This window comes from Polistes canadensis, unplaced genomic scaffold (genome assembly GCF_001313835.1).
Source record: "Polistes canadensis isolate GaletaPanama2010 unplaced genomic scaffold, ASM131383v1 scaffold_12, whole genome shotgun sequence".
Taxonomy (NCBI): Eukaryota; Metazoa; Arthropoda; class Insecta; order Hymenoptera; family Vespidae; genus Polistes; species Polistes canadensis.
In genome coordinates, this window is record NW_014569559.1 from 476,763 (window position 1) to 501,568 (window position 24,806).

The 24,806-nt window shown below is 39.8% G+C and overlaps 2 protein-coding genes across 5 annotated transcripts in view; one reads left to right on the forward strand and one right to left on the reverse strand.

Annotated features, from left to right (window-relative positions):
- LOC106793187 (C-type lectin mannose-binding isoform-like) overlaps window positions 1–24,806 on the reverse strand; it is a 73,540-nt gene that overhangs the window by 34,595 nt on the left and 14,139 nt on the right. Inside the window, exon 1 of one of the 4 annotated variants that reach the window (XM_014759902.1) lies at window positions 16,002–16,152. The exons of the other annotated variants lie outside the window; for them this stretch is intronic. The gene's annotated coding sequence lies outside the window, so the exon portion shown is untranslated. Of the gene's footprint in view, window positions 1–16,001; window positions 16,153–24,806 lie in introns of those variants that run through there. 4 annotated transcript variants of the gene reach the window in all.
- LOC106793185 (dipeptidase 1-like) overlaps window positions 22,512–24,806 on the forward strand; it is a 64,901-nt gene continuing 62,606 nt past the window's right edge. The window contains exon 1 of the mRNA XM_014759898.1: window positions 22,512–23,174. Coding sequence (XP_014615384.1) covers window positions 23,169–23,174 — 6 coding nt within the window. The 5' untranslated portion in view covers window positions 22,512–23,168. The remainder of the gene's footprint in view (window positions 23,175–24,806) is intronic.

The window sequence follows — 24,806 nt, forward strand, 5'->3', positions numbered from 1 at the left end:
GTCGAACGTTAAAGCCGAGCTCTGATGCTGTCAGAAATCAAAGAGAGAGAGAGAGAGAGAGAGAGAGAGAGAGAGAGAGAGAGAGAGAGAGAGAGGGAGAGAGGAACCCCTTTCGACGGGAACTCGTCGATTATTGACCTCGATTATTCTACAACCACCGCCACCCTCCCCCACCCTTCCTCCTACCTGTCCCTGTAGTCACGAATACGTATCGTCTAGTTCACGTTTATTCTTCGCGACAGCTGTCGGACCAATTCGCAAAAACGAATTAGCTACAAAACGGGAACAAAGGGAAATTTTACAAATCGTCCAGAGAAACTTCGAGGAAAAGGAAACTAAAGAGGTTTCCCGTCTAACTAGGATAGGGTAGGGTTGCTATAGCTGGTGGTAATGGGGGATAGTTGGACTAATCGACTACTATCTATTTTGCATCGCAATTGCTTTTCCTCGCTCGTGTCCTCGATTCTCTCTCCCTCTCTTTCTCTTTCTCAAATAGTTTCGCCAACTAAACTCGATTAGATACAGTTTACATTGGAAATTATGGTAGTTTGCCGTTTACAAAAGTAAAACCTTCTCTACTCTTATCATCCGCTGACGTATCTATACATTTAGGAAAGTTTCAACTTCGAGAGGACTGTCCTCCCTCTCGAATAAAATATCTTATTTTATAGAGTACTACACGCAGTTGTATAAAATCCCCATTCGTTCTGTCTTTTTACGTTGGATACGTATCATTAAACGAGATCATTGCTTCGATATAATACGCCTTACTTTTCGCGTATTATTTTCGGACGAACTCGTATGTATCCTCGGTCTCTCTTTCTCTCGTTAAGATACCACTCGATCGTTTATAAAACTTAACCAAAGTTTGCCGCGTGCAACGTGTGTGTACGTGTGTGAGAGAGAGAGAGCTTACTGCAAGCAAAGTCTCATTAATTTCACGGATAAAGCGTTGCTGCCGTTGCAACGTGCGAACTAAAGAGAGAGAGAGAGAGAGAGAGAGAGAGAGAGAGAGAGAGAGAGAGAGAGAGAGAGAGAACAAACTTTCCTCGGCTTTAACCACAGATAATATCCATGGAAACTGGTGGTGGTAAGGTTTGAATGATGCTCGCATAAACTGGCATGCGAAAGCACGCGGCAGGAGTTTGGCTTGCCGCGAAAATCCACGTCGAAAGAAAAGATACTAACTCCGCCGAGACTCGAAGAAACGACGGTGCCTGGCTCTCCTTTATTTAAGAGAGCTTTCGAAAGCTACCTCTCGCCCATTCCTTCCCACCTCTAACAACACAAGCAAACAAATTCACTTGAGAATTTAGGCGCTAACATAAGACACAACTATCGCGAGTATCGTTCAAATTTTCAGCTCGTTTTCATCTTAACGCAGATGCTTCGAATTATCTTTCTACCATATACCCCATTGGGGGTGGTGCACGAGTAAAGGAACGTGAGACAATTGTTTCTTTTTTAATTTAGTACATATACCCCATCATCGTTCGTTTACGTAAATTCTTCGCGTGTAGAAATGCTCTGTATGAAATGCTCGTTTTCAAACTGTCAAACCTATCCTCTGATTCGCTGGTAAAAATGAAAAAAAAGAAGAGAAAAAAAAAAAAGAAAAAAGGAAATAAAACGAGTTACGTAACAACCTGCATACGTATGGGAATACATAGGTGTATACGTGTAGCAACGGTCGGATGAGTAAAACGCGTCCCATTCCGGATTGCCAGCGAATTCGCCGATTTGACTCGATTTAACAAACCGCGCGTTCCACATACATACATTACGAGAGAGTCCGGTGTGTCCGTCGCACGTTTTCCAAGAGAGACAGACAGAGAGAAAGAGAAAGAGAGAGAAAACGAATCTGTTTGATCCCTTTGGATCGTATCGTGGGATTTAGGAAACAAGCGTGGCGCAAACCGCAATCTGACCCCATGAATTAACCCTTTTACCATTTCTTCTCTTTTCACTCTCTCTCTCTCTCTCTCTCTTTCTCTCTCTCCTCTTCAGTCCACTCTTCTCTTATTCGTAAGATCTATTTTCCACTTTACTCGGTCGGTTAAATTCCACGAATCTTGTTCGTGAGGCTACGTACGCGAAAACGGGCTTTTGGTATTTCATATTTCGTGCAGAAACTCGTTTTACAATTAGCCAGGATAGAAGATCTCTTCTAACAGTTTTACTACTAACCGAACGATAGAGAAAGAGATGGAGAAAAAGGGATGACTAAAAGCGCGGCGACGGGATGAATTTCGTGAAAATGAAATATTTGCCCGAATTCCGTAAAGTTAAGACAAACAACTAGCGATGCTAGAAAATCTCTGCAAAGAGAGAAAAGGGAAAGAGAAAGAGCTTTTCATCGTAAACGTATTCGTTTGATCTCTTACTATGAATAAATCCGCGTTTTCCAAGCAACCAGAGCTATCTAAGGTTTACCGGATGTGACATTATTCTATTTCGAGGTAGAAGAATAGGACCGCCGGATGCGTGTTAACGCATAAAGTTTGCTTCGCGTTTTAAAAGAATAACCGCATAAAATAGCGTTATTCTTTTACTCGGAAGACGTTTCCCCAATTTTCAATGTAAGACGACGCGAAATTTTTCTTTTCACTTATCTAATGTCTCTCTCTCTCTTCGTAGTCGTTAGAAAGGGGTAAACTTTGATCAACGATATTAATTTCCAGTTTTCCTTTGGGGAATACACAAGCGCGTATCTCTTAGCTTCGCGTAATCGAAAATAATCGTCGCAAAATGGAAGGTAGAAGGATACGGATAGAGAGTAAGAAAAGAAAAAAAGAAAACGATATCTTTGCCGATCGTTGAACGAGCAAAAGAATAAAAAGTATTATATCCTAGGAGAGGAGAAAAACGTCGTTCGCGGAAAATCCCTGAGATTCGTGAAAGCCGAATCATATTTTTCAAGGCTGACCCAAAAGATGGTGGAGACGGGTAGGTAGGAAAGGGAATCCTTCGCGGATGATTTGGTTGTATTTTTCGAAAAATCCCTTCGCGTTTATTTCACGAGCGAACGCGTGCTGCCCGCCCGACTCGGAGGGTTGGAAGGAAGGAAGAAACAACGTTCTCTCTTTCTCGCAAGCTCTCCGAGAGACGAGACAAGCTTATCCTTCTTTCTGGTGCGAGGGGGCGGGGGATGGGAAGAAGGGTCGGTCTTCGGAGAAGAAAATTTCTAGACAAGCGCAACGTAAATGTCCCCATTTTCTCCGGAGGATAAATATCGTCCGAGTATCGTCCTTGAGAAGGATCATCTCCCAAGAGATCCTCTCTCGTATACCTAGACGAGCGCGTATCCGGCTAGGCTCTGCTCCTCTTCCTCCTCCTCCTCCTCCACCTACTACTACTACTATGATACTAGCGCTATTCTCGCGCTTTTGGCTTTCTCTCTCGAACCTCTATCGATCACTCTCCACACCTATAACCTCTTCGCGAAAGAGGAAGAAGGAAAGGTAGAGGAGAAACTTGGGCGAAGCTCGTTTCACGCTCGGTCGCTCGAAAATATATTCCCTGGGTTCGTATCTTCTTCTTATTTCAACGTAGAATACCACCACCATCGTCCTTCTTCCTCGTCCTTTTTTCTTTCTTTCGTATAACTCGGAGAATAAGCGAGCGCAATTAAAATTTAAAGCGTCACCGAGCACCTATGCCATCGTCTCTCTCTTTCTTTCTTTCTTTCTTCCCGTGAGAGAAGAAAAGGAATTTTTTTCGTGTTCCCTTATCGAATACTTTTTTTTTCTTTCACATCCATTTCTCTACCTACATTAACGAAACATTTCTTCCTCGGATATGGTTGAAAGAATTAGAACTAGAAAAAGATTTGTCGAAGGAAATTTTCCCCATCGAAACTTGTCCCCCCCCCCCCGTCGCGTGTACCTATGTATGTAAGTAAGGTCGATAATTAGGGCTCTTTGTCACAAGGATTCAAAGTAAAGTAAGGAAAAGCTTACGCTCGGAAGTACCCAATGGAACCCAACTTCCTCGCTAAGTAGCTCTCTAAAGATTAAACCGAGAATCAATGTTACTCGCTCTCTTCTTTTCTCTCCCCTCTCTCCCCCCCCCCTCTTTCTCTCTCTCTCTCTCATCTTTCACCAAAGTGCAGAATTATAGCAGTTCGTTAAAACTTCCTTATAGTTATCTCTTTCCCGATAGATCGTAAATATCATTCGTTGCCAAAAATCTTGTCTTCAAAACTAAAATCATTAGGGACTTGTACCGATTTTTCACGAAAGATGATATTAAGAGATATTAACGATGCCGCGTCGAGTACTGTCTGGCTGTTTCCTTTTCGCGTTTCCAGAGATGGAATCTAAAAAGAGAGAGAGAGAGAGAGAGAGAGAGAGAGGTGGAAGAAGGAAAATAGAGGAAAACGTAAAGAAAGAAAAATGAGGAAAAGGCCGAGATGAAAGTTGAACCCATCCTTTACGTAAGAGAGTACCAAGACGAAGCTCTTGAATGGTACAAGACTGTGCGCTCACCGACTTTTCTCTTCTCGGTTTCTCTCCCGAGTGTTTCCACTCTTAATTTTCCTTCCTTACTCTTATCATCGTCACCGTTGCCGTGTCGTCGTCCGAAACCTTCCGAAACATTTTTCTTCCTCACCGTGATTTCTTTCCTATCGTTATCCCTACTTCTTTTAATTTTCTTTTTTTTCTTTCCCCCATTGTCCTTTAAACAATACTTACTTACTTACTTACTTATTTTACTTTTCAACATTTGCATTCGCGCTTATATTATTCCTCCCCCATCTCTTTCTAATTCCAATAACTATTTCGATTTTTGCAAGAGAAAAAAAAAATAGGCGCAGAGTTCTCCTCTTGTATTTTATTTCCCATCTTTCTTATTATTTTTTTTTTTGTCTTTTTGTTCATTCCTCACTCGCTTCTCGCAATCTCACGCGAAAGTAACGAGTTTCATTCGATGCGAGGAAAAAAATGTGATGGGACGAGAGATATTGTTGAAAGGAGGAGGTGGAAGAAAGAAAGAAAGAAATAAAAGAAAAGTACAAATCCACCAACTCCTTTCTTATATATCGTGCCCACCTCCTCCTCTTTCCCTTTGGAATGCCCTTTCACCCCCTCAAGGGTAGTTCTTTTCAGACTATATTCCTTATTTGTAGCAGATGCCTTCGAAGCTCCCTACGAACTCGCTTAGCCGCTTATATTAGCTATGTTAGGAACGAGAAAATGAAATAACTTGTTCGAGAATGATTCAGAGAGAATGAGGGAGAGAGAGAGAGAGAGCAAGGGAGCAAGAGTTAACGCATTTTCTTTCCAGTATACGATTTCTCGAATAGTCTCGAATAAAGATATCAAGTATTATTCGTAAGATTTGCAGGAGCTCGAGTTGAAATAATAATCGTTAAATTCGGAGATCTTTTCAAAGTTTACGAGCATCCGGATAAGAGAATTTTAATATGCACCGGGTTTTGCGTAAGAAGGAGAAGGGAGAAGGGAGAGAGGATTGGTCGTATAACGCAAATAATGAAGCAGCCGATATTTCGTTGGGGGAGGAGGAGGAGGAGAAGGAGAGTCATGCCAAGGCAACAACCTTTTCCCTCCCACTCCGAGAAGCGCGTCGACTAATTAAATTATAAAATCTTATGAATAAATAAACGGCACTTTATAAAGGAAAGTTAGCCGAGCGGGGACAATGAAATTCAAGACGAAGACAGAAAAAAAGAAGACCTACAAACTTTTACGTCGAGCTATGAATTCTTTTAAATAAAGAAAGCACGATGAATAAATATAATACAATTTTAGCGAGTGACGCTAGAGGAGAAAAAGAAGAAGAAGAAGGATTACTTTAAAATTTGCCAATGTTCTCGATATTATTAATTAGCGATCGCGTATAGCTTTATCATAAAAGTTCAATTGGATTTGAATACGTAAGTCTTGAATGGATCTTTCGTAAATAAACCGAATAGATAGAGATCTTTTAGCGTAGGATATTACTCGTTGGAAAAGCCACCTGTTGATAGACTGAAACACAACGCTTCGGAGTCCGAACGGTGCCCAGCCTTATCCCTCTCTTCTTTCCCTTCTTATTTTTCGATTACTTTCCTTCATCTTATCGCCGATACTCGAAATATCATTGGCTCGAGGAAAATCAGGTGTGCTAGGAAACTCGTTAGGAGTCGTAAGGGAAAGGGCCAAAGCGGAAGGATCCTGTGGCACTTAATTAACCACCCTGATCGATACATCCTCGAGATAAGTTCGGTCTAGCTTGAATTTCTCTACCGTAGAAGAGAGATCGCAATTCCCGCGTGCATCTTTACCAGGGATTAATTTAGTCTCGTTCTCTCTTATAACCAACCACCGCAGGATTGACGAAGACGATTAACGGAAACCCGTTAATACCAAACGGTAGCGTAAGACGCGGCATATAAAGTGACTAAGTTGAAATTACATCGAACAAGAAGAAGAACAAGGTAAGACACGAGCTAGGTAAAAGCAAGTAGAAATTCGGGCGAAGGAAAATCCTCCTCCCAGTGGTCGATGCTTTCTGTCGGAGATTCCTTAATTAAAGGTGAGAGTAAAATCGAACAGAAGACTTTCGCGAATTCTAAGTAGTTCCAACTGGGCCAACGAGAACAAAGAGGAAAACGAAAGACAAATGAGAATATCGAGAAAATGTCTCTCTCTTTCTCTGGGTCCTAGGAAAGAACGAGCCGATCGATAAAAACCTTAAGTAGGATTGTAAATAACCCAAACTAATAAATGTCGTAAGTAAGTCGAGTCAACGTTAAACAGGTTTCTTCTCTCGGTGCGCACGAGTGTAATCGTAGAAAAGATCCTCCTCGAAGCGATTATCCTCTCCTGGTAGGACGATATCAATAACCAGCGACTCCGCGCACGTCGATGGTCGCGACGTGCGAACTTTAGCACCTGCGTGCGCCACCAGTTTCATCACGCAGGCGTCCTCCTCCTCCTCCTCCTCCTGTCGAACACGCGAATTCATTTCTATCCGAGTTGGAACGACACCCATCGGATAGGCGTAAACCCCGACAACCATGATTTCCCCTAAGCAATGTCCATCTAATCTGTCCGTCTCATTAACGACCTCATTAATATTCTACTCCTCCTATCGTTTCTTTATCGATCAATCGATCGATCGATGATCTATCTCAATATTTCACCGAGTCAATTAACCTATTTATGCATAAACTACGAGTACATCTCTCTTCGATAAGAAAAAGCTAACAAACAAAAAGAAGTATCAGCTGTAGCGCAAATATGGTGTTGCGTGGTTGTTGGTAGTCAGATTCGTAAGAGAAGGCACTCCTTTCGCTGCTGTTCGCCTAGGATTCAGAGGTGCAACCTTCTACCTGGCTCAACGCCCACACCTCCCACCTTCGATCGGAGAGATCTTTTCCTTAATTTACCTGGGTCATACTCCAAGTCCTACGTTACTACTGCCGGTCGTCCTCTTTCCTGGAATCTCTGAAAACTCGTTGCACGAGGGTACGCTATGTTGTTACTTATGTATACACGTGTATGTATGTGTATGTGTGTGTGTGTCTACCAAAAACCAATCGTGCGTTCACGCGTATTCTTTAATGTATAAAAGTCCATCGAAAAATACCTTAGGTTCTAATTAGGAAAAAAGTTTGAAACGTTTCGATCGAGATTATTCGGCAACATCTGGCGAACGACGGATAAAAGTCAAAACTCGACCATCTTTCTCCTGCTCTTCTATCTATCTATCTCGTTGTGCACACGAGGAAAGTCCATAAAGAAAATTATCTGGACATCTACGTGCTAGAGAGACGTCGAACGAGTCGTCTAGATGATTTCCACGACTCCGAGTTAACGGGAGAACATAAGATAGTAGGAGGAAACGAGCGTGCGCAGTTGTAGGAGGTGGAGCTGCGACAAAGTGTAAGCCTTTGGTATAAAGGAAACTCTTGACGAGACGTTAGGAAGATCCGAACGAAGAGGAGCACGAACAGGAGATGGAGGTGGATCCGAAGATAACCGTTAGATAGGCTCTCTCTAACAGGTAAAGGAGCCACGACTCGACCGAGATTTCCTTTTCAGGTAAATTCCACGAGCGTGGGCGAGCAGGGTAGCAGACAAGGCAGGATGTTGCACACCTGCCAAGAGAGCCAAGGTGTATTCGCGATGCATCCCTCCCACTCCCACTCCCACTCCCGTTCCTACTTCCTCCTCCTCCTCCTCGGTCACCTAGCACCACACCTCCTCCTCGCAATTTCTACTCGACGTTCTCGGCTGGTATTAATGCCGTCAAGCTTACATTAGATGATAACAACCGAGAGAAAGATCGATCGTTACTTTTACGATATCTAATCGATCCTTGCCATTATCTCGTTGATAGAATTTCCCGACGCTATCTGTAGAGGTGTTGCATTTACCTAGGCTTTTAATCACAATCGAGAAAGAGAGAGAGAGAGAAAGAGAGAGAGAGAGAGAAGAGAATATAAACACTGTCAGGGTTATTCGGAAAATGGTCCAGGCCAAAATCGTGGCAACCCGCGTAATTTCACATTTATATCATAGTTATGCTAATTACGCTGGCTGGGTTATTCCCAGCATTGGTCGACGTTTTGAATAATTTCCCATTGCGCGCGCTGGCTGCCGAGCGGCCAGCCCTTGTCTCTTTCTCCTTCTCAAATATTATGCGTAATTACCAGCAGGATTATTATTAAGATGGACCCTGGCAAAGGAACAAAAGGGAACAAAGAACGAGTCCGCGTTTCGTTCCGCGGTTGGAAAGAAATTTTGCCTTAATTTAAACAATTACGTTGGCCTTCGAGAGGAACCGCCAGAGTATACACGGCATGCATACCAAATTCGGATTACTCTATCGCATTTTAATGCGATAAATCCTTCGTCGCGCATCGAATCTCATAAATATTCAGAAGAGAATCTCGCGTAGGCCGATTTAGAAAATAATACGTGCGCTTGGGAAAGGTCAAGGCGATTGTATTACCTCGATTATGATAGTTCGATCGATTTCGCGATCGCTTGGGCTTTTTCTTTTTCCTTCTCTCCTCCTCCTCCTCCTCCTCCTCCTCGTGATCGTCATCATTATTATTATTAATATTATCCTTCCAATCATTCTTTCATCAAAAAAAAAACGTATAAAACAATTATTTAGAAGGATGACTAACTTCTATGAATATTGAATGAATCGAAATAACGGATCTTATTGTAAAATGAATAAAAAAAGTTAAATGCAATGAAAGGACACTTGCTTTCGCGTGCGTAAATTCGAACGTTCGACGAACTATTGACTTTTCTCGACTGGATAATTGAAATTAGACTTTAATTAGGTTGCACAGTACCTACGACGAGGACAAACCAAGTGGCGTAGTCACGAGTTTCTCTAATGGCTCGAGAACAAGCGGTTTAAATCGTTGTTAGAAGAGGAAGCCATAGCTTTGAAAGGGTTAAAACAAAACGTCTCCTCCTATACCAGAGCGTTAAGGAAGGCAAAGAGGTTTGCCTGGTATTCGTGCGCAGATAAAGGCACGATCCAGGTGATTCAGGTGCGCGAACAGGTGTTCGATACCAGGACGGTAGACTGTAAGGAGGTACAGGTAATGTTACTCCTGCAGTCCCGACCATTTCAACACTTTTTCTTTCCGCTATTATTAGTTTTAATTGCATGCGTGTGGTAGAGATAACTATATAATCAGATATAAACGATCGTTGAATCGAGCAAATAAATTAGTCGGTTGATTATCCTCCAACTAATCTTACAATTAGATCGAAGATTTGTAAACCGAAAAAAAATAAATAAATAATTCATACATAATTATATATTATTAATATAATTAATGCATAAATTTCGTATGCACAGATCTTCTTTGCAAAGACTTTTAATGAACTCATCCGATAGCTGGAAAAAAAAATTAATTGAATGCTTTTTTTTTTCGTTGCGCATAATAAATCGTTAACAAGATTTTCGATGAGAGACTGAAAAGAAAGAGGAGAGAAAAAAATTTGTGTTTAATTAGTCGACGTACGCAGAAATAACGGGACAGGAAGCAGGTGTATACCGTTCGGAAGTTTTATGACGTGACAAGTAGAAAAGAGATAAATAAACTTTCTAAGACGTCTCTCTATGTACCTACCTACCACCTATGTATACTAATCGACACTTTGGGATTGGAAAGAAAACCGGTTTCAGAATGAACCTTGCCGATCTCTCGCGAAAGCTAATATCCTGATCGAATGCACCTGTTTACTCACCCGAAGCTAAGATTTACCTTTTCTAAGCTAAGTAGAGGAATTCAGGTTGTAACCCTTTGCTAACTCCTACCAACCTATATTATATTCTTGATCGAACAGACAACCCAGTAAGTAAATTCGATCTCTCCTGATCGATCTTTTATATGCTTTCCCCCTTCCCTTTATTCTCTCCCTTTACAAGCGATATCGATATTTAATCGAATATATATTATAAATGTAATGTAACGTTCTTCATCGAGCTGAGTGACATTTAACGAGGTTACACGAACGAACCGACCAACCGCTACTTCACTTTTTTTCTCTCTCTCAAGCTGGAACTACAACTTTGTTGAAAATGTTAAATATAATCGATTCCGATATCACGTTCTTCTGTACTCTCGAACGTCCCTAAAATTTTATTCGATGCGAAATATAAGATACTTTGCATAACGTGCGTTGATCGAATTTTCAAGAATAACAAATGATCGACAATTTTTATTAGATTAAAGAATACGTACCGCTAACTTTTGTTGGAAAATAGTTTGATTTAATTAACCGTACGTATTAGCGTACTTACTGTACGTAAGTATAACGAGTATTATAATCGATAATGTTACATTTTTGTTTTCTTTACTTTTTAATTTCTCTCTCTATATATACATATAGGGAAAAAAACGTGTAGAAAGAATTTTCGCGTTAATTAGCGACAATACGGGTGCCGATAATTGACGTCTCTGCACAGGACGACGACAACGAGCAAACTTCGTAATGACGAAACTTGCAAAGGAAAAAGAAATTGAAATAAAATAAAATAAAATAAAATAAAATAAAATAAAATAAAATAAAATTGTGCGAGGCGATAAAAATAAGTGGGTATCGCGTAAAGCTATTGTTTTTCCAATCAATGTTACAAAGTTATGCAACGTTTCGCACCTGGAAAGCGCGAATTTAAAAGTTTGAAAGTTTTATTTAACGAAACCACGCTAACGTGTTGGTCTATTGTGTTAATAGCTTTCTTCCACGGGGAAATATAAAAGAATGAAAAAAATGAAGAGGGAAAAGAGAGAGAGAGAGAAAATTGACAAACATTAGTTTCAAAACCACGGTTCGTTTAAAATGGTTGGTCAATAATGGACGATATTAAAGATCCATCGATAAAAGCCAATAATCGGTTGAAAAGAAGACGTACGAGTTTACCTCGAGCTACTATTTTATATCGTTAAACGCGAGAAAAAGCATAAAAAAGAAAATATGATGTAACCGAGCCAGAACCGAGCTATAAAAGGTACAAATTTTATATTAAAATAGAATAGATTATCGTTTTGTTAATTATCCTTAAATATATATCTACAAATATTTAACCGAATATTAAACATTTTAATTCAATTATAATATAAAACGAATGATTACGTGTGTTAATAATCGATGAGAGAAAATTAGGATACAAAAAAAGTAGCAAATGATTAGGATTATATTACTCATTAGATAATTGTGATTAGTGTTTCCGACAATGAGGAAGAAACATCATGGTTAGGATCGTAGAGGACTAGGTGTTTTCTAGTTTGAAGGATTTAGAGGATATTTAGGAGAAATACGCTTATTTCGTTGGTGACTACGAATGAGGAAGAAGTTGCAACGCTCGCAAAATGACATGAATCGTTTTGAGAGAAACGACGAGTACGACGATGAAGGTAGGAAGTAAATGTGAGGTATTAGCGTGGCGATAATATCGTCGTTTTCTACGAACAAAAGAACCATCGAAGCCTCCAAGCCCTTTTTTCCTGCCTTTTTTGTTTATTACGTCATGCATTAAAAGAAAAGACTAGGATTCGCTAACGGATCGTGCCAGAGAGACATTTTCAGGGCGTCCCCGCGATTAAGTTCTTACCCCAAGGCCACCGTCTATTATACTTATTTGTAGCGCCATTTATACGCGTTTAAAAAATATATCTATATATATTCTTTTTTCGTCAAATGTGTATATTAAAACGGTGCTTTTTATCCTCCATTTGACGAGCACCCCATTCGTTTGAACTCGAAATACATTTTTTAAAATCATATTAAAACACGCCCAAGGACACGTACTTTTTTCATCATTTTATTTTTCGAAGCAACGAAAATTGAACAAATTTTATTACGGTGTAAAAATTACAAGGAAAATTGATCAAAATAATTGTCAATTATTGAAATTATTTGGAAATGAATCGATGGATACAAATATGGTCGAGAAAATGTTAACAAAAATGAATATAACTGGTGTTCCTAATGTACCATCCAGACGATGTTTCGAGACTAAATTCATCAGAAATATTAGGTTATTTTGAAACGAGATAAGCGAGAAAGTTTGAAATTGAAAAACAAAGTTTTGTAAAGTAGCCGGCAAAGTGTTTGGTCGAAAAACTTCTTCTTCTCCTCTCGTGGTTTTTCGAAAGTTGTTGACCCAAAGCGTGATACTCGCTACGAACGAAATAATCCTTCTTTCTTTCTAAGACAGATATACAGTAGGTAGAGTTTGATGTGTCGATTGGAAAAAGGGAGGAAGGAAAGAAGGAAAGAAAGAAAGAAAGAAAGTTGTAAGTAGGTTCGAGAAAATACCGGCGAGGTTTCCGGAAACGAAAGGTTCAAACGTTACAATTAATAACGGGTTACCGTTCTGGAGAAAGAAACGTTACCGTTCTTGCAATTATATTTCCACCGATCTACGTGACCCGATATGCACCTACGAGTTATGTCCAAATTACTATTGCCCTCTCCCTTTCTCTTTTTCCCTCTATAATCAATGACGTAATTTACTTTTCTTAGAATATTAAAATAATGTCGTTCCAATGAAAATCCAATATACGGTGTTGTAATTTACACGCTCTAGTGTTAGATTATTAGAATCGAAACAATAGGATCTTATTAGATTACGCGAGCAAGATTATTAGATGAAAATAAAATGACCTCGTTGAGAATCGTCTAATAATAATAAAAGAAGTCATTTCCAAAGCCGGTGAAGCAAATGGAAGTAGAATATATCGAAGGAAACGCGTGATTAGAAATTAGAATGGAGTTTCGTAAACGAGTTAGAAATGCGAATAGACGTGATTCGCTCTTCGCGATAATGGCCTTGTGTGCGATTCAGCATTCGCGCGTTACGACGCACACCCGATAACGTTAACGACGAGATGCATGCATGCAGGCAGGAGGTGGTTCACGCATTTCGTACTTAAGCAAATTGCCAGGCAAATATTCGAGGCCGCAAATGCTCGTTACCAACAAACTCCCATAAGAGATGCATCGAGATTCAATTTGATTCATAGTTTCTATTCGTATTACCGCGAAACGATCTATCTTCCGTTAAAACTTTAGCGTTACGTTACCTTACGTTATTTTTCTATAGGAAAGTGTGCGTTGACGGATTACGGAAAAAGAAATTAGAGTGCAAGGGATTAATGACATTTCCTACCTCCTCCTAACGGTACGACGCGTTATGTACTACGCAAGTTATACATTATACATGCTATTATAACGTGCATTACGTATTACTCGTCGTGGACCGTACTAAATATATTATGCAGCTTGCCGGTAATGCTTATTCCCTGGCTGCAAGTATAAACATATCGTATATACGTACGTTTACACAAGGTACACGTACGCGTTGATAATTATAATAATTAAAAATGACGAGATAAATATAATATCTAGAGAGGGGAAGAGTTTATTTTTGCTTATTTTCATCATTTTTTTCGGAAATTATTTAGATAGGCATGGCGAGACGCATCGCAAACATATTTATTACGGTGCACGCATAGACGACGGCAATACAGAGAGAGAGAGGGAGAAGGTTGGACTACTAAAGCGAGGTCTCGAAGCGAGAGCAGGTGCCTATCCGCGCATTCCTGTGGTTTCGACAACGTAACTGGATTATGCGGCATGCTGTATAGGTGAATTAGCAAGCAAATGTTCGATAAATTCGTTTGTTCGCCGATCGATAGGTCGCGGTATTGCTAGGCGATCTACTCGATTGTTCAGCCGCACGCTAATCGGGGATGCTTCCCTTTTCCCTCTCGTTCACCCTTTCGTGTTCTATCATCTTCGTTTCTCCTCCTGGACCAACTCGCGTCACGAAATAATTTTACTTTCATTCTGTGATTAAGCTCATTATTTTCCTCATAATGAATGAATGATTTCGATCTTTCATTTTTACATTTCTTCTCCTAAATTAATCTCGTGAAGATTTACGAGTGATCTGCAACAACGATATTCGATCTAATAAAACATATAAATCATTGAGATTCCAAAGTACATTCTTGAAAGAGAAGTCGAGTTGGCCGTTACGTGAAACTCGTTCCGCGGATCCAGTTGTTTTATTCGTGATGCAACGTTTCGAAGGACACTAACCAAACTAACTACTATACTAACTTTGAACATGGAAAACTAATAATCTCCGTAAATTGCAACTCGATCGATCAATTTCGTTAATGCGGAAACAATTATGATAGTAATAATAATAATAATCGTAGGTCTATTGTACGAGTAGTCAATATATAGGAAACTGGATCCCTATCGGTGAAATTGCGTTTCCTGTCGGATTAGGGAAAAATAAATTTGCATCAAATATTCTATTTGATTTTTTTTTCGAACAACAACATTCGTAAAACAAAAGGACGAATTACTTTAAATAGGTCTTTACTTTACTTATTAGTAAGACCTTAGGAAAGAAATCTTTCTACTACTCGCGATCTCTCTCGAAGAAAAATGCACGCGATAGTGTCTTCGTGCACGAATAGGTTTGTTGCGTAAATAATAGATTCCGTGTCGCGAACGTTAAAAGTAAACAATACGATAGAAACTAGAATCACGTTCTCGTATTTCTTTGGCGTCCAATGAAAAACGATAGGAAAGTAAGTATGCGAGCGATCCAAGGCTAAACGAAAAGTCGTAGACACATTTCTAAAAGAACATAAGCAAATTTTCGATTGAATTTATTCGAAGGACGGGGGTATAATAATGGTCGAGCGATTAGCGATGCACGTTAATCGGTAGATAGGTACTAGTAGAGTACACCTAATATTCCTGTCCACATAGCGCAAACGAGGAGAGAGATCGATCGATCACCTAGGACCAATCAGAACCAACGTAACACCGGTTTGTCCAAACAAATTATTTCCTCCCGATTAGTCCGTCGAGCGTTTCGCGTAACATAACATGGCGAGGCCGGTATATTTGCACGTCGGATTAAATCCCACACACCTACGCTTTATTGCTACGCATACAACGGCAAACCAATGGCTGGAGGTTTGCGAATTCGCGCTAATTCCACTTTCTTATCGTGAAACGGCCGCTTTAAAAAGACTTCTATGCAGACTTTTCTCTCTCTTTATCTATCTTTCCAATGCTTTTCCACCATATTTCGTCTGTATCCCTCTACGATCAACACCACCACCACCTTCACCACCACCACTAACACCACAACCACCACCACCACCACCATCACCACCCTTCATCGATCACCGTTCAACGAGAGAACAACGAATGTCGCGTTTTACTGAATTTACGATCGTCTCGAACGATAAGAGACGAGGAAGCTTTGAAACCTTTTCTAATGTAAATACGAGAGGAGGAGAAGAAGAAGAAGCGAACACTTGGAGAGTATTAACGGCAAGATAAATGACGATAGCTCGTTTCTCTTTATTAAAAGGAATCGTTTCGAATCGGACGGAAGGGGAGGCATAAAATAAAATAAAATAAAATAAAATAAAAGAAAATAAAAGAAAATAAAAGAAAATAAAATAGAAATAAAACTAAACGTACGATCGAAGAAGCGTGCCACGTATTATCGCGATCTTTGATATTCGCGCTACGTGCACCTTGATATTTTGATCGCGGTAATCGGCGAAGCTTCGTTGAGAATCAAGACCACCTCTTCCTTCCAGTTTCCCTTTCTTCGATCGTGTCCAGTTCTCTCTCTTTCGTCTTGGTGGCAACAAACACGCGCGAAATGGAACGTGCTCGGCCAAGCAACGCGCGCGCGTTGCGTTAGATTTCTCCAGACCAAGATTCGTATTATTACCAGATGGAAGTCACCGAAGTACTGACGAGTTTCTCACCGAGAAGACATACTTACTTCGACTACTCTCGAGACTTTAAAAGAGAGGAAAAGAAAGAGAGAGAGAGAGAGAGAGAGAGAGAGAGAGAGGCGTGTTCTCTTTCTCTTTCACTCTCCACGCTCTCGATTTCCAGGATTATAACCTTTCTCTCTCTATTTCTCTCTCTTTCACTCTTTTCTTCCCCACTCCTCCTCGACAACTTATCCCAACACAGACTCAATGTATGTTTCTCTCTCTCCCTTTCTCTCTCTATCTCTTTCTATCTCTATTTCTCTCGGTTTGCCATAGTTTCTCGCTACTGGGAAGGGGGACGACGAGTGAGAGGTTTGAGAATCGTTCCAAGGAGGCTTGACCCGACACTTGCTTATATGACGTACGTTATATGTCACGGATAATGCCCCAACTATGCAAACTTTCGACTAATTTTCAGTTTCTTTTTTTTAATTCGCTAATACATTACTCTTTTCGACAAAATTTGGAATCGAATATTTATTCAAATTTTTCATCAAAATTTATTGTGATCTCATCAATATTTATATATATGCACACGCGATTTCATAATGAATATAAATGAAGTAAAACAAATGAATGGGCGAATATGTTAAATTATGAAATCACTCGAAAGTTCAGGTACGTAGAGATGTTTATTCAAATAGACTGACCAAATTTCACGTTAACACGAATTACCTTCAAAATAAGCCATACGATATTTATTCGTTAACTAACTCGCATTGCGTCAAGATATAAATGTAGACGAAGAATTTCAGTTGCATGAATTAAAATGATACGCGTGTTTAGATCTTTATCTAGTGAAATCGATGATGACAACATTTACCTAGATGACTTAATGAAATATCTATACACGTGCACGTAATTGCGTATAATAATAAATCATCGTAGATCATTCAAGACGAGTTGAACAATTGGTAATGGCAATCGTTAATTGCAACTTAACTGCAACCATCAATTTCATTTTTATTATGTATTATTATAATGAAATTCGATGAACGCATCGTTATAATAATGGTTAAAGCTCTATTTGATTATCGTATTCTTCGACATATCGATTCCTCGAAAGTTTCATAGGATACCATGGACGAAAGATATCTCGAGTATGACGATTATGCAAGCGGATCGCGCTCTCGCTCTCCCTCTCAATCGAGGTATCGAGAAATCGCCTGACGTTATGCTACCATTGCATGAATCATGCGAACTATGGATTCTCGCCTTCCATCGATATGTATTAGCTTGTCCCATAAGTTCCTTCCCTCCTTCCTTCCTTTTTTTTTCATGCGAAATTTCACATACATGTTTTATATTATATCGTCTATTTCGAGAATATTAACCCTTCGTAATGAATAGAAAGTTAAATAGGACACGTTTTTCTATAAGAAACTTCGACAAATTTTCTTCAATATAGATTTCACGTATATTCGAATCAAAGCTCCCGACATTATTATAACGCACGATAGAACGAATGATTTACCTTCTCGGTTTTAGTTGTATCTCTCTCTCTCTCTCTCTCTCTCTCTCTCTCTCTCTTCTTTTTCACGAAACAAGTATTTATCCACGTCGACGAGATCGTTTTGTATCCTTGGTTTGCGCCACGAAAAAGTGGACAAAAGAGAAGAAAAGAAGGAGAAAATCTTTGAAACGCGAGTACCTTTCTTCTTCCCCTTTCGTTCGCTATCTCTCTCTCTTTAACCATACGAGGGGAAAACGAGTGTCATTAATTTGCCGGTCGTGTAAGAAGAGAAAAAAAAAGAAAAGAAAAAAGAAATGGAAAAGAGAAAATAAGAGAAAAAGTAAAGGAAAAAAGGAGGAGGAGGAAAGATGTAGAGCTCGCTTTTACTCGAGGTAGGAAGCTAGCTGCGGGTGTTTCTTGATGGGTAAAAACGTGGCGCGAAACGAAAGAGACAAGAAAATCCTTAAGAATGGCGTAAAAAAGATAGGAGAGAGAAAATAAGATCCGGGGGAAAATGATTCAACGCGTTGTTGCGAAAGACGGTTGCCGACAGAACGCAAACTGGCCACCCACGCGCGCGACGCAGAGAAAAACGATCACCGAGATCCGATGGAAAACACTTTTTTCTAACAATAGATTTAAAAATTTGTCTTTTCCCCTCCGTCGCCTCGAGAATGATGAAGAAAATAGAAAAAGAGTAGAAAAAGAGTAGAAAAAGAGTAGAAAAAGAGAGAGAGAACATATCCTCTCCATTGGAATTCCTCTCGGATCTCAGCATAATCTCCATTTCGTTTCTTCTTTCGACGATGAAACGAATGGATGACCAAAAAGCGAGCCGCTCATGAATCTTCGTGATTTTCCTCTTCCTTCTCGTCCTCTTTTTCTTCTTCTTCTTCTTCTTCTAAAGCTGATAGATCAAGACCGAAGACGTTGTCGTTCGCCTTGAGAAATCATATACGTTAGTTCAAAGTACAATGAAGCTCGGAGAACTCGAGAGAACGGTGAACAATGAACCGGAAACTTTACGCCTAACCCTTTTCGCGACCTTTTCACGACTTTTCCTATCTCGAACGTAGAAAGAAAATAGGGAGGGAGGGAAAAGAAAAATCTATTCGAAAGCGATATTCTCGAGTTACTATCGTAAGCAGGGGGTGCTTTAAAGGGGGTGCTTTAAAGGGGGTGCGAAACCGATAAAGGATGTTAAAGTCCAAGTATCGAGTGGCCGTTCATTATTCTACGTCATTTCAGGAGGGTTAGCCTCTATCAATGATCAAGGGGATCGTTAGAAGTCGTTAATTAAGTGACTGTCGAACCACTGGAATCTATCCAACCCACAGACTAATAGGTATGGCCACCACCAAGAAGAGAAGGAAAGGAGGTGTGGTAGGAGGAAAGGACACCGACAGAACTTCTCCTTCAAGTTTCAAGAAATTTCCCATTTGCCGATTAATTCCTGATATCTTAATTAGTTTGAAAATCTAGAAGCCGATTAAGTTACTTACTTAATGTAAAACCAATATAGGTGATGTTAGAGAGAGAGAGAGAGAGAAACCGCCATTCGCCATAATTCGTCTATTATAAAATCTAGTAATACTCTTTCGACGAGACGAGAAATCAAATGGGTTGTAAATCATTCAAATTTGATTGAAATCAGACGAGAGATCGGAGTAACGCGCTAATTCTTTAGGATTGATGTTAGAAAGAAATGAAAGTGGTTAGTGACGTTTCCTGGGACAGGAAACTGCAATCTCGGTAATGCTGCTGTATGTCTGTCTGTCGATCTCATTGCCGATGACGATCTCGGTGATGGTAGGGGTTGATGATACACATAGGCTTTACGCAATCCTGAGGTCACTGGCAACTTGCCGTGACCCAGCCGCAGTCCTAAATCTTTTTGGCGGAGTGGATGTTCCATGGTTTATCCCTTGTTGCCCGATCTCACGAAAGTTAGATCATGTTGCCGGACGAGGAGTAAAGGACAGAGAGAGAGAGAGAGAGAGAGAGAGAGAGAGAAAGAGAGAGAGAGAACGGGGAAGAAGAATGTACTGCGCTTGCGAAGAGAGAACCACCACTGGATCTTCGGTACTACTGCAGGATATCAGGATCACAGAAACTTTGCCAATCCGTAGAAATCGTAGAAAAAGTGGGGAAAGCGAGTTGGCTCCGAGACTACGAGACGGTAAACAAAGATAAGGACTTGTTTCCTCTCAGCACTTTGTCCAGGATCTTTTTTTTCTCTTTCTCTCTTTCTCTGTCCTTTGCTCTTTCCGCTCGTAGCCAAGTGCAAAAGTAGATTTTTATCGCTATCTAATATACGCATACCTTTAGAACAAACGTGTACACACATACCTATGCAAGTTTCGTTTAATATATGTAACTGCATGCACATAAACCTGCTTTGAATTAAAATAAAAACGGGACTTATATTCTGCAGAAACGTAAACTCTTTATTATTATGATGAAAAACGCGAGTCGCGAGGACAAAGAAATATAACTCGTTATGGAAAATGATGAATGCCTTAGACCAGGTTTTGTATTTAATAATGATAGAAGAAGAAGAAGAAGAAGAAGAGATACGAGTGTTGTTGATAAAATTGATGTAACCATTTTCCAAAGAGATTTCTTTTCGACAATGATGAAATGAAATAAGCGAAAAGGGGTAAGGGAAAGAAGAAACGAGACCGATGCTCTTGGTGGTAGCAAAACTACGACAATGCGGTGAACTATGCGGTAAACTAAATACAGGTGAATACAGAAGTTGGTCGAAAAAGGGTCGGTGGATAAAGGACCGCAAGAACGAAGACGATGATATCGGTCAAAGCCAAGAGCGAAAAGCGAGATGGGAGGGTGAATGAAAATTGACGAAAGGTGAGCTATTTACAATACGTGTATAGATACTAGATATTCGACTTAGCTGATAGTCGATAAACGGCACACGTCGAAGGACACGAATTTCGGTCAAGGCTAACATTTTGCTCCAATACAATATATATATATATATATATTTCCTACCAACCCCTACCCATTCCACTCGAAAAATCACACCCCTGCCAGAAACGGCGAATATATATATGCAAAGACTATTTTGCATATGGCCGAGTTATGTTACGTGTATGATGTGTGCTAGCTTATCGATGATTGATTGGTAACATAGGTATATAGCACGTGTAATCAATAAATGAACAAATATTTGTGTGCGATCGATTCGAGTCGCTGGGATTAATCGAAAATTTGTATATTCGCCATTTAAATCGTGGGAAAATATTTTCAACGAGTAAACGTTTTAACTTTACCGTAAGCGTAAATGCACGTACACAGAAATGGAGATAAGAAAATAGCCGAGATTCTACAGCGCGCTAGATGGGAAAGAAATATGAAAGAAAAATATAGCGATCGTATAATGACCGTTGGAACGACGTTAAAGTTGAAGTCTGAAATGTTTGGATGGTCATACGTTCGTACGTATGTAGGTATAGTTACTATCTCTCTTGCTAGCTAGCTATCTACCTACCTACCTACCTACCAACCCATCTACCCACGATACGAGACTATGCTAGATGCGAAGACATTAGGCGAACCGACAGTAACGTATTTCTAGAAAAGAATTCTCGACGATACGGGAAACGACGAATATCATCGCCCTCGTACAATATACACCCTGGTTTATTTACCGCTCCGCTATCATCTCTCTGTCGTACTTGGAGAGAAATTTACCTCCAAATATGAGGACTGGAAATATACATAAACGGGAATAATGTTGTGGATTTGCGGATCACGGCTTTCGTTCGATATCGCTTCAAATGCATCATTAACTTTTTCATCGTTCATTATTTACGGAGCTATTATTAAATTTTATTCATCGCCTGTTCGCCAATATGAATTTCGCTTTTTAATAATAATAATAATAATAATAATAATAATCATCGTCATCACATCATCGACATCGTCGGAGATCGAATATTTGAATAGCCCTTAAGTGGTCCAAGTATTGAAGCTATTCGTTGGACCAATTCCTCTGTCCGTGAGATTGCATACTGATCGTAAGGATACTCGCTTTTGAATATTTGCGTTGTCGGTTGGAAAAGCAAAGCACGATGTGTGTAGTTAACAACGACCTCTTTCCGTTAATACTTGCAAGCATACATCTAACTAAAAGTATACGAGAACAATGTGTGATTTTTCGATCAATGAACAATACATACGCGTATGTTTACCCCTTTGATGAGTAAGCTTCGTATAGATCCAATGGCGGTCGTAATATTCCCATAAAAGACTGCTACTACAGCATAATAAAACCGTGTGTATAGTACGTATGCACGTATATATAGCATACGTGTATACCTACGTGTATAACTCTTCCCTCCGTGTATATAGTTAATGATCGTTTTAGTATGTTCGATTAACACCTTAACGACGAGACTATTTCTACCGTCTATAGTAGGATATTACATCGAGTCTAGGTCTTCCAAGAAGTCGTTCAAAGCGTACTCACCGAATACAATGAGAGAAAAATATCAGTGGGGTCAGTGAAAGCTCGTTCGCGTAAGCCCTAGGACGAGGATGAGAAAAGGAGGGCATTTTTCGCGGTGACACAGCGAAGAAATTCTCACACGACAAGGGAGAGAGAGACGCTTGCTCGCGTGGGAGAAGTTTACGTGTGGGGAAGGTGGAGGACGAGGGTGGTTTGATGGGCGAGTAGCAGGGAGAGAGCTTGCGCCTAGCCAGGTCGACTGGTTCGAGCTTGCGAGCCTTCTAGCAGCAGCCAGTCGCCGGCTACCGGGCCACGGTCGAGCATCTCTCTTCTCGGCTACACGAACACCGAGGAAACACTAAGTGTGACAACTATCACGACCTCGTAACCCTTTTTCTACGACCCTATTGGAACTCCCACGGAGAAAAACCAACGAGCAGCTTCCAGTACCGAGGAATACCGTTTTTTAACATTTTTATCATTTTTATATTTTATCGCATTCATCTTATTCTCCAACATTCCTATCGATCGACAATTATTTTCATTGATTTTCAAAATATACGTATTATTCTTTTTTTTTTATTTAACTCCGATTTCGAATATATTTGTTGTACGCGCAAATGAAGTGAAATTTAAAAAAGATTCAACGTGGCCGCATAAAATTCGTTTTATCGCGCGATAACTACTTTAAGGAAAACACCGAAGGAGGGAAAATATCGCGGGGTGCACGTTTACGATATAGTGATAGTAAAGAACTTTAGTTCCTTTAGATCTTCTCTCTGTCTCTTCATATTATATTCTTTATCTATTTGTACCTCTCGAAAGGAGGCAAGGGACTAACGTCAAAGAATCATGGGGAATGGTAAATAACCGCAAGCCCTTTTCCGAAGTGAACGTGTTTTTCACCAACGGTGGGACCATGTGAGGCTTCGACCATGACGGTGAGTCCTTTGCATTATTTTCTTTTCCCCCCTTTTTTATTCTTTCTTTTTTTTTTTTACCATCCACGCGGATTTTCCCCTTTCTTCGATACTCTATCATTCCAAAGAGGGAGATTTGAAGGGAACGATAAATAAATAACAAAATAATTATAATTGCGAATTTGTTTTTTCTTACGCGCGAATTTAAATCATCAACGGAGTCGCGCGTTTATTCGTTCAAAGTCCGGCGTGAAGACGCGAAAGTGCCGATAAACGCTCGACTGGATTCCAATGGACTAAGTCGTCCGTGGACAAATTTATCGATCACGAGTTGTACCCGAGAAATACCGACACAGAAAGGATAAGAGAAAGAGAGAGAGAGAGAGAGAGAGACGATCGCGAGTATTCTCTCTTGCATTGTCGCAATGCTGCCAATTTCCAAGATTCGATCTTATCCGCAGCTAGTAGTCGTAAACATAACATCGTTCTTCTTACCTTTTCTCCAACATTACGATACTATTGGGAATAATAAATATTAACAATAACGTTAAATTTAATGCATTCGCGCATGTAGATCGGCAATATCGCATACGTCGTTGTTGTTTAAAATACTGCATACCCGTGTTTCAGAATTATACAGATAAATGTGCGTGTACCTGCGCGTGTGCGTAAATGCGTGCGAAAACGGATAGACCGTGCGGTTTTTAATACTTCGCGCGCATTGAAATTCGAAAGATTCGAAACGTCCGTTTGAAATTCGTTCGATCGCGATGCTGATGCACGATAAGCCGATTAACATCGAATGAGATCGCGTCTTAATAACGAAAAACAATGCAGGCTAAAAAACAAAACAAACAAAAAGACCTTAGCCGCCGCCGCCCCTATCTATCTATCGAAAAAAAAAAAAAAAATAAAAAAAAGAAAAATCGAAAACAAGAGAGAGAGAGAGAGAAAGAGAGAGAAGAAATGCATTCTGGACGAACGGACGGAAAAATTGGCCGAGTTTTGCTAGGATATTTCATTGGAAAAACGAATGGAAACTATTGGTCTTCAAACTTTTTCGTGTTGCTTTTTTTTCCTTGTTTTTTTTTTAAGTATCAACTATGGTTTTCGCACCTCAACCGTACATCTATTGAGAACAAAAAGTTTTCCACGAGCCTCACTTTACTAGTAGTGCTCCGTAATAAATCATATTTGAAAGTTTTCCAAAAGCTAGCGCACACATCATCTATTCAAAGTTCCTTCTTACCGTACGTTATTATCCTATATTACGACACACTAAAAATTAATAGACCTAATTGATCGACTCGATCTAATTTGTTAGAATTATTTGAAAATAATTCTACTTTTGGAAAAATACAACATTACGTGTTGTAACATTGAAAATTTTCTCTCTCTCTCTCTCTCTATCTGTTACAATACTTAAGATTTTTAATTAATTTCGTCGCTCGTTAATTCAATCAAAATACCTCTGTCTCTGTCTATCTATTTATAGTGTAACTAACGTAGATATTCGTTAATTCTTCTTAACTTTCTTAACCGCGTTCCATTTATTAACGAAAAAGAAGAGAAGTAGGACGTACTACTAGCCGAGTGAACTCCTTAAGAGAGATGTTAAGTTTGATAAACTTTGCGAACGTTCAGAATTGATTT